Source organism: Penaeus monodon, chromosome 36 (genome assembly GCF_015228065.2).
Source record: "Penaeus monodon isolate SGIC_2016 chromosome 36, NSTDA_Pmon_1, whole genome shotgun sequence".
NCBI classification, from domain to species: Eukaryota; Metazoa; Arthropoda; class Malacostraca; order Decapoda; family Penaeidae; genus Penaeus; species Penaeus monodon.
The window spans coordinates 13,054,644-13,064,643 of NC_051421.1; the positions used below are offsets into that span (position 1 = coordinate 13,054,644).

The following is a 10,000-nucleotide window of genomic DNA, read 5'->3' on the forward strand; positions in this document are numbered from 1 at the left end:
TTTAAAATAATATATATGTATCTATACAAATATTTAAATATTTTAAAATTATAAAAAAATATTTTATATATAATATATAATATATTATTTTTTTTTACGCATGTTAAAAAACGAACGAAAAGAGCTTTGTGGGTAGCCGTTGTGTCCGGAGAGAATGGTAGCTTAATAATGAATTCGATTCCTGTGAGAGCGGATATCTCTTTAGGTTATGGAGAGAAAAAGTTATTATAAAAAGCGTCTGGATTTTGAGGGGGTGTGAGTAAAGTTTGGAGGAATTTAGCAAAATTGGGCAATACGGTTTCCCCGTAATTTTCTACAAATATTTAGAACAGATATTTTTGAAAAGGTCAGGAGCTTTTTCATTTGTTCTTTTAAGGGGGTAAAAATTTAGGTCCTTCTTTTCCCATGCCGGATGTAGCTTAAGAGTACAAATTTCCTTGAAGAAAAAAGGGTTTCTATACTGTATTCCTTAGTGGTTAATGGGCTCGTGTTTATGCAGTATGGGAAGGCCATATAAAACAGAGATTCGTGCTTGGTATAGAAACAATAATTAAAGTTAGAAATGCCATCAGAGATCATTAGCTGCTAGTTATGGTTATTTACCCTAGATAGGACAACTCTACGACCCTTTTTTTTTGCAAACGACGATGTTATTGTATCCATTAAGAATTTCACGAAAGAACCATTGTGTTTGACGGTTGTTCTTAAAGTGACGTCTGTATTTCTTAAAATAAATTTAAAAACTGCAGGATTTTTGCGTTTACGGTTTTTACCCTTTGGATAAACAGCACAGTTTGGAGTGTACAAAGTTTTTTGTAAAAAAGGGAAAGGGGGTATTTTTTTGGGATAAAAACATTCTATCAGAAAGAGTAAAGGCCTTATATCTTATCGTTTTATTTATTTATTTATTTATTTTGTCGCTTAGTGCCTATTTCTGTCTAAAGTCACGCACACACACGAACAAACACACATACGCACACACACAACACGCACATTTCTGGTGGTTTATTGCTATTATCATTATGCTGATGGTGGTGGTGGTTGTGATGATGATGATGATGATATTGGTGATAATGGTGAAGATGATGATGCTGAGGATGAGGATGAGGAAGAGGTGGAGGAGGAGGAGGAGGAGGATTATGATGATGATGGTGAATTATCTGTTCAGCCATTATCTTCATATTATACCAAAACGTACTTACCATAGCTGTATGCACATAGGCTAAACCGACCCACCCTTCCTCACAAAAAAAGTGGGAAAAATGGAAAGAAGAGAGAGAGAGAGAGAAAAAAAAAAGAACAGACGCACAAACCGAAACCAAAATTCCTTTACCATTATATTAAATCTATCGGAAAAAGAAAAGAAAAGAAAAAAAATACCTGGTCATTTGACTTCACATATTTCAAGGGGGGAAAAATGCATGAGACGATGCCCTGCGCCGGAACAGAACATTCGGCTTTCCAATATTTGACGGATTCCTCCCGCAAGCAAAAATATTCCATACAGCGGAAGAGAGAAAAAGAGAGAAAGGAACAGAGAGAGAGGAAGAGGGGGAGTGAGAGGGAGAGAAAGAGGGAAAAGGGAGAGGGAGAGGGAGAGGGAGAGGGAGAGGAGGAGGGAGAGGGAGAGGGAGAGGGAGAGGAAGAAGGAGAGGGAGAGAGGAGAGGAAGAGGAAGAGGGAGAGGGGAGCGGAGCGGGAGAAGAGAGGGAGAGGAAGAGGGAGAGGGGAGAAGGAGAGGAAGAGGAGAGGGAGAGGGAGAGGAAGAAGGAGAGGGAGAGGACGAGGGACGGGGGCCAGATAGGTCTCGCTGAATCCACGCTCAGGGAAACCCGCGCTGTTTTGATTTGGTTTGCCTACTTGATATGACTTTTCGTTTTTGTTTTGTTTTAATCTTTTGGCCGGATCGATAATTAGATCGTCGTCACAAGAGTAACTTAACCTAGTGAGACACCAGTCCTTCAGTTCTGTCACCACTGCAGAGCTCATAACTCCGTTCGAAACCTCAGCTGAATCTTGGAATATTGAAGACCATTCAGATCGAACACCATTTTAATTTGAAGAAGTAACGTGACTAACCTGCGCGGGCGAGTTCATTTTTTTCGCAAAAGAAAGGAACACGTATCAAGAAACTGTCGGCGGACGAGGATAACATAAATGGTAAACTACGTGGGAAGAGGGGCAGAGGGGGGGATGTATGCTGCATGAAATACGAAAATATAGTCCAGCTAGGAGGTCGTAATGGCAACGGAGATATCTTGGGGAGGGGGGGACGGAGGGGGAGAAGGGGGTAAGATGTTGTAACAAGGGGAGGTCTGAAAGTATAAAGGGATGTATGAAGATAAGTCTGGTGGTCTGAAGGAATGTTTGAAGATCTGGAGAAAGATCTCTAGGAACGTGTGGAAGGAAGTCTGAAGGTCTGAAAAGATGTATGGAGGAAGGTCTGAAAGGTCTAAATGTCTGGAAAAATGTATGAAGGAAATCTGAATAAAAGTGTGATGATTTTAATGGGGTGTGAAGCAAGGTCATAAGGACAGTGTGCGTGAAGGCCTGTGGAAAACGTGAACGGAGAAAGATATCAGGAGGAAACTGCGTAACAACAGAAACGAAAAGAAGGAGATGCAACACAGATAAAAAGTCGAGGAAAGCTTCGATGCAAGAACGTAGGAGGATCTGAAGAAAGGTCTCAAGTAAAGGAAGGGAGGATATAGAAAACGAAAACAGAACCCTTTACTTTTTTAAAGCAAGTTAAGACGGGAAACTTAAGAAGATTATACATAACACTATTGCTAAATAGTCGAGGGAAAGGGACGGAAGATAAGGCGCACTTGAAATGCTGGTTGAGGAAGGAAGGTCTTGAGATAAGAGACCAGAAAGAGAGAAGAAGGGAGGAAAAGAAAAAGGAAAATATGAAATCCTATTACAGAGTAGTCAGGGAAAGGAAGCACCAAGGACTAAAGAAATCTAAAAGAATGTGTGTGAAAATAAGCGCCTGGGAGAGATAAGAGCAGATAGGAAATGATAAGAGGGAGGCGCAATGAACAATCAACTTAGACATAAAAACAATGGTAAAATTTCATGGAGGCTGAAAGGAACTACAGAATAGACAAAGACATATGAACGAAAGACAAAGAAATAACATACATAAAGACAACTAAAAGAAAGAAACAATAGATAAACAAGTAACAGACAAAAGATAAAAGAGAGAGAGGAAAAAAAAACTTTTACGAGAAGCTAAAAGGATCAAACAAAACAAAAAAAAAGGAAAAGAAAAGGATAAAAAACGAAAGTGACTATAAATCTATGCATGAGTTTTGTGGCTGTGGGTCTTATTGGTTCCAGATGCATTTGCACTTTTCTCCCTTGCATTTTTGCTTTAAAGAACGCGAGTGAGAAAGCACAGAAGGTGACGTATTGGTGTGTGGGAATGCAAACGTGCGTATACATACACAGATAGAACGACACACAAACACGTACATCATTATACATACACATACAGGCACACATACACATGCATTCTCTCTCTCTCTCTCTCTCTCTCTCTTCTCTCTCTCTCTCTCTCTCTCTCTTCTCTCTCTCTCTCTCTCTCTCTCTCTCTCTCTCCACCCTCCCATCCTCTCCCTCTCCCCTTCCTTCCCTCTCTCCCTCTCCTTCCTCCCTCTCACTCCCTCCTTCCATCTCCACCTTCCTCTGGTCGCCTATCCTCCTCCCTCCCTCCCTCCTCCCTCCCTCCTTCCCTCCTTCCATCTCTACCTTCCTCTGGTCGCCTGTCCTCCTCCCTCCCTCCCTCCTCCCTCCCTCCTTCCCTCCTTCCATCTCCACCTTCCTCTGGTCGCCTGTCCTCCTCCCTCCCTCCCTCCTCCCTCCCTCCTCCCTCCTTCCATCTCCACCTTCCTCTGGTCGCCTGTCCTCCTCCCTCCTCCCTCCTCCCTCCTCTCCCTCCTTCCATCTCCCCTTCCTCTGGTCGCCTGTCCTCCTCCTCCCTCCCTCCTCCCTCCCCTCCTCCCTCCTTCCATCTCCACCTTCCTCTGGTCGCCTGTCCTCCTCCTCCCTCCCTCCCTCCCCTCCTCCCTCCCTCCTCCCTCCTTCCTCTCCACCTTCCTCTGGTCGCCTGTCCTCCTCCCACCCCCCCCCTCCTCCCTCCCTCCTCCCTCCTTCCCTCTCCACCTTCCTCTGGTCGCCTGTCCTCCTCCCTCCCCTCCCTCCTCCCTCCCTCCTCCCTCCCTCCTCCCTCCTTCCCTCTCCACCTTCCTCTGGTCGCCTGTCCTCCTCCTCCCTCCCTCCCTCCCCCTCCCTCCCTCCTCCCTCCTTCCATCTCCACCTTCCTCTGGTCGCCTGTCCTCCTCCCTCCCTCCCTCCTCCCTCCCTCCTCCCTCCTTCCATCTCCACCTTCCTCTGGTCGCCTGTCCTCCTCCCTCCCTCCCTTCTCCCTCCCTCCTCCCTCCTTCCCTCTCCACCTTCCTCTGGTCGCCTGTTCCTCCTCCCTCCTTCCCTCCTCCCTCCCTCCTCCCTCCTTCCATCTCCACCTTCCTCTGGTCGCCTGTCCTCCTCCCTCCCTCCCTCCCTCCCTCCCTCCCTCCTTCCATCACGGCCCATTAGCTCGGTTAATATTTAAATCATAATTCTCTCGGTCGTCAAGGGAAAGGGTTCCGGGCGCCGCTAGAGGACCCCGAGTATAAAATATGAAAAGTAATTTGGTTAGGCTGCTTGCTATCGGCGGAATAATATGAGGCTGCTAATGGAGCCTCCTGCTGGATGGGCCTTTGACGAGGGCGACGCGAAAAATCGGCTTCAAGTCCCGCTTTCGAACAGTAACAGCCGAACGTCACGTAAGGGGAGAGGAGCGAATCTTGGCTGTTTATGTATGTGTATGTGATTATCTTAGTGTATTCGTCTATTTGCCTATCTAGCTAGCAGTCAGTAAATGTGTGTGTGTATGTGTGCATGTGTGTGTGTGTGTGTGTGTGTGTGTGTGTGTGTGTGTGTGTGTGTGTGTGTGTTGTGTGTGTGTGTGTGTGTGTGTGTGATAATGAAAATGATAACAATAACAGTAACAATGATAATGATAGTGATAATAATAGTAGTAGTGGTAATAATAATAATAATTATGATAATAATAGCAATAATAATAGTAATAGTAATAATAATAACAATAATAATAGTAATAATAATAACAGTAATAGTAATAATAACAACAACAACAACAACAACAACAACAACAACAACAACAACAACAATAATAATAATAATAATAATAATAATAGCAATACTGATGACAGTAATAGCTATAACATCCATAATAATACGACCAATACCCCGATATTAAGCTATTAAGCGAAAGTCATGGTTCGTTGCAAGTAATACAAGTAATGACGTTGTTCCTAAATGGCCTCAGAGCTTGAATGTAGAATTAGCGTCCGCCTGTTGCCGTGGAAGTCACAGAAATTCATTAGCCTTTATGAAATCATAATCGCTGGGCTCAGGTTTGCCGTGCGAATCACTAGGCAGCCCTTTTTTCTCCACAGAAAACGGAATCTCGTCAGGTTTTTCGTCAGCTGAAGTCACCTGGCAAAGGTTCAATTTCTCTCTCTTCATCTATCTATCTATCTATGTTTCGTCAGGTTTTCGTAAGTTGAAGTCAACTGGCAAAGGTTCAATTTCTCTCTCTTCATCTATCTATCTATCTATGTTTCGTCAGGTTTTCGTAAGTTGAAGTCAACTGGCAAAGGTTCAATTTCTCTCTCTTTATCTATCTATCTATCTATGTTTCGTCAGGTTTTCGTAAGTTGAAGTCAACTGGCAAAGGTTCAATTTCTCTCTCTTTATCTATCTATCTATCTATGTTTCGTCAGGTTTTCGTAAGTTGAAGTCACTTGGCAAAGGTTCAATTTCTTACTCTTTATCTATCTATCTATGTTTCTATTCCTTTTTCAATGTATTCATTTATATGTTTGTATGTCTATGTATCTACCTATCTAACTATATATCTACCCTCCTCTGTATCTATCTAGCTATCTCTCTCACTATGTATCTCTCTATCTCTCTGGCTCTCTCTCTCTCTCTCTCTCTCTCTCTCTCTCTCCCTCTCTGTCTGTCTGTTTCTCTCTCTCTCTCTCTCTCTCTCTCTCTCCTCTCTCTCTCCCTCTTCTCTTCCCCCTCCTCTCCCCCTTCCCCCCTTTTCTTTTTTTTCCCCCCCTTTCCCTCTCTCCTCCCCTTTTCTTCCTCCTTTCTCTTTTTTCCCTTCTCTTTCCTTTCTTTCCTCTCTTTTCTTCCCTCTCTCTCTCTTCTCTCTCTCCCTCTTCTTCTCTTCTCCTCTCCTCCCTTTTCCTTCTCTCTCCTTCTCCTTTTCTTCTTCCCTTCTCCTTCTTCTTTTCCTCTCTCTTTCTCTCTTCTCCCCCCCTCTCTTTTCTTCTTTTCTTTTCCTTCTTTTTTTTCTCTCTTTTTTCCTCTCCCCCCCCCCCCTTTCCTCTCTCCTCTCCTCTTCTCCCCTCTCTTCCTCCTCTCTCTCTCTCTTCTTTTCTCTCTCTTCTTCTCTCTCTCTCTCTCGCTCTCCTGTTTGTTTGTTTTTAAACAGATTATTAAAAAAAAAAATGAGTTTATTTCTAGCAAAGTGTCAACAGATTTCCACGAGAGCGAGGCCGAGAGCGCAGGCAAGAAATAAGATCTAAATGATTTAATGTAATAACTTAACTATCAAATGTCTGGAACTGAAATCCTCTCGCCAAGATTGGATTTCTAAGCCCCGTTCTCCGCCTGTTCCTCGAGACATTGATCGCCGGCTCGAGGACGGTAGAGAGAAGAGCGAGCGAGGTAGCAAGACAGGCAACGTGCATACTTGAAAATTATGATTGCAAATATAAATTAAAAATTAATATTATATAGTATTATATATTATATATAATATATATTAATATATTAATAATATTATAATATATATATATATATATATGTATTATATATAATAAAATATATATATTTTTATATATATATATATATAAAATATAAAAACACGCACACGCCCCAAAGCACACACACACAACCACCCACACCACACACCCACCCACACAACACACACACACATACACACCCCAACACACACAAACACACACACACACACACACACACATACACACACACACACACACACACGCAACCCACACACCCACACAACACACACAACCACAACACACACACAATATTATATAATATATAAAAAAGATAATATTATATTATTTTTAAATTTAAAATTTTATATATTATAATATATATATTTAATATATTTATATTATATATATATATTATAATAAAAATAATTAAACTATTATCTATATACATACAACATATATAATATATATATATAATTTAAATTATATATATATATATTTATTTAATATATACATAGTATACATCTAAAATTTTATATTATATATATATATATAAATATATATATTATATAATATATATACCACAAAGTAAATGTATTCTCCCCTCTCTCTCCCCCTTCCCCTCCCCTCTCTCTTTTTTTCCTTCTCTCTCTCTCTCGTTAATATATATAATTATTTATATTATATATATTATAAAAATATTATACTTCAATATATATATATATAATATATATATTATTATTATATAATTATATATATATATTTATTAGTGTGTATTTATGTGTGTGTATCACCACACACACCACAACCACACACACCACAGTATCTAATCTTTTATCATAATCATCGTTTTCACTTATCTCATTATCAATTTTATCAAATTATTTCATCCCCCAAATTATTTCCTCATTGTTTTACTATTTTTATATCAAAGAAAAAAAAAATATTTTTGTGTTACATATCATTATCATTACTTTATATCTAATTCCCATCCTATCCTCACGCATTATTGCCATTCTTAGATTTCATTTTTAAAGTATGATTACTGCTTTTTTGCATTAAGTTTATTTTAAAAGTATATAACAATATAATAATGAAAATTTAAAATAACAATAAAATAACAATAATTAAAAATGGTATAATCAAATATAATAAAGAAAATAAAATAATAAAATAATAAATATAAAAAATAAAATATTAATAAAATAATATGATAATAAATAATGTTAATAATAAAGATAATAAAAATAATAATAATAAAAATAAAAATAATAATAATAATAATAAAAATAAATAAATGTAAATGGTAATAAAGAATAATAAAAACGAAACGCAACAAAAACAAACAAAAAAAACAACAACAATAATAATAATAAAAAATAATCAATAAAAATAATAATAATAATAAATAATAAAAAAAAGAAATAAAAATAATGATAAGAATGATATAAATAAAATAAAAATAAAAATAATGTGAAAATAAAAATAATATAATTAAATTTATTATTTTACCTTACTTATTTATCATCATCAGATTTTTACAACACCTTTAATTACTACAATCACTATCATTACTTTCATTATTATTATTGCTATTTCCGTTATCTCCCCGACCTATTTGTTAATTTAATCAACCGTTAGGGGAAAGAGAAAGGGACAGTCTTTTTTAATTGTTTAGGAACAATAGTGGAATACATTTCGCTCTGAAAAATTTGTTTTGCAATTTTTTTTCACATTTGGGGGAAAATTAATTTCCCTACGAGCGCTCTCCCCCTTATGTCTCCTGCTATTCTCTGTCTCGGTTTGTTTTTCTCCTCTCTCTTTCTCTCTCTCTCTCCTTCTCTCTTTCTGTCTGTCTCTGGGCATTCTTTTCTCTCTCTTCTTTTTTCCCCTTTCTATCGTCTCTCTCTCCTCCCTCCTCTCTATCTATCTATTATCTATCTTCTATCTATTACTATCTATCCATCATCTATCACTATCTATCTATCTACTTCTTCTACCTTTTTCTATCTATCTAATCTATCTATCTTTTAAATATTTTATATATATAATTATATTATATTAATTTTAAAATTTTATATATTAATATATATTTTAAAATTATAATTATTATTATATATAAATAATATAACACCAAACACACACCACGCCACAAACACACACCCCCACACCAACCACACACACACAAATACATAAAAATATTATATATATATATATATATTTATATATATATTATTAAAATATTTAAAAATTTTATATATAAAATATATATATTATTTATTATATATATTATTATTTAAATACTAAATTTATATATATATTATATTATTTATATTTTATTATTTTTATATATATATATACCCACACACCCACCACCCCACACCCCACATCTTTCTCTCGTCCCCTCTCCTCTTCTCCCCTTTTCTCTCTCTTTTTTCCCCCTCTCTTCGCTCTCTCTCTCGCTCTTATCTCTATCTCTCTCTCTATTACTATTTTGTCTCTGTGCATCTTCCCCTCTCTTCTCTCTCTTCTTCTCTCCCCCCTCTCTCTTCTTCTCTCTTTTTACATATTTGTTTATTTCTAATGAACTTCCGTGACATAAAATAAGACACTGATGATCTAAATGATTTTCCCCGAGGTTTGAAAGATTAGTGGAAGATTTTTGTAAAAGATTTTTTCGAAATTCAAATGTAAAACCTCCACAGGGGAATTTTGAAATGTTTTTAAAAATTTTAAGTAACATTTAACACAGTGATAGCCTGTGTCTCGTTCGCGTATTACGTACATCTACACGTAATATGCATTTAACATGGATTCATATATCGGAAAGAAAAATATCACAGAGATCGTAAACATATGAACAAAAGTATGAACGTCACGGCACCATCACCGTATTATAGGAAAAAAAACGTATAGGAAAATTTCTTTACATTTTCAAAACAATGAGAATCATTGTACCTCTCCTGTTCAAATAGCGTATATAGTTAATATGTTAATAGATACTCTATACACAAAGCTATGAAATGCAAATGCTATACACCTAACAGCTAACAAAGAGTTGTCTGTTCGATTCGAATGTTGTTAGGCCCTTTTGTACATAATTTTTAAAGTGGAGCA

The 10,000-nt window shown here is 37.5% G+C and overlaps 1 protein-coding gene across 1 annotated transcript in view; it reads right to left on the reverse strand.

The window, feature by feature from the left end:
- Positions 1 to 387: 387 nt before the first annotated feature.
- Positions 388 to 10,000, reverse strand: part of LOC119595531 (dipeptidase 1-like) — a 112,882-nt gene continuing 103,269 nt past the window's right edge. Inside the window, exons 9-11 of the mRNA XM_037944652.1 lie at positions 2,305 to 2,418; positions 1,860 to 2,014; positions 388 to 531 (exon numbers count right to left, since the gene is read on the reverse strand). Of these exons, the coding sequence (XP_037800580.1) occupies positions 388 to 531; positions 1,860 to 2,014; positions 2,305 to 2,418 (413 nt within the window). The remainder of the gene's footprint in view (positions 532 to 1,859; positions 2,015 to 2,304; positions 2,419 to 10,000) is intronic.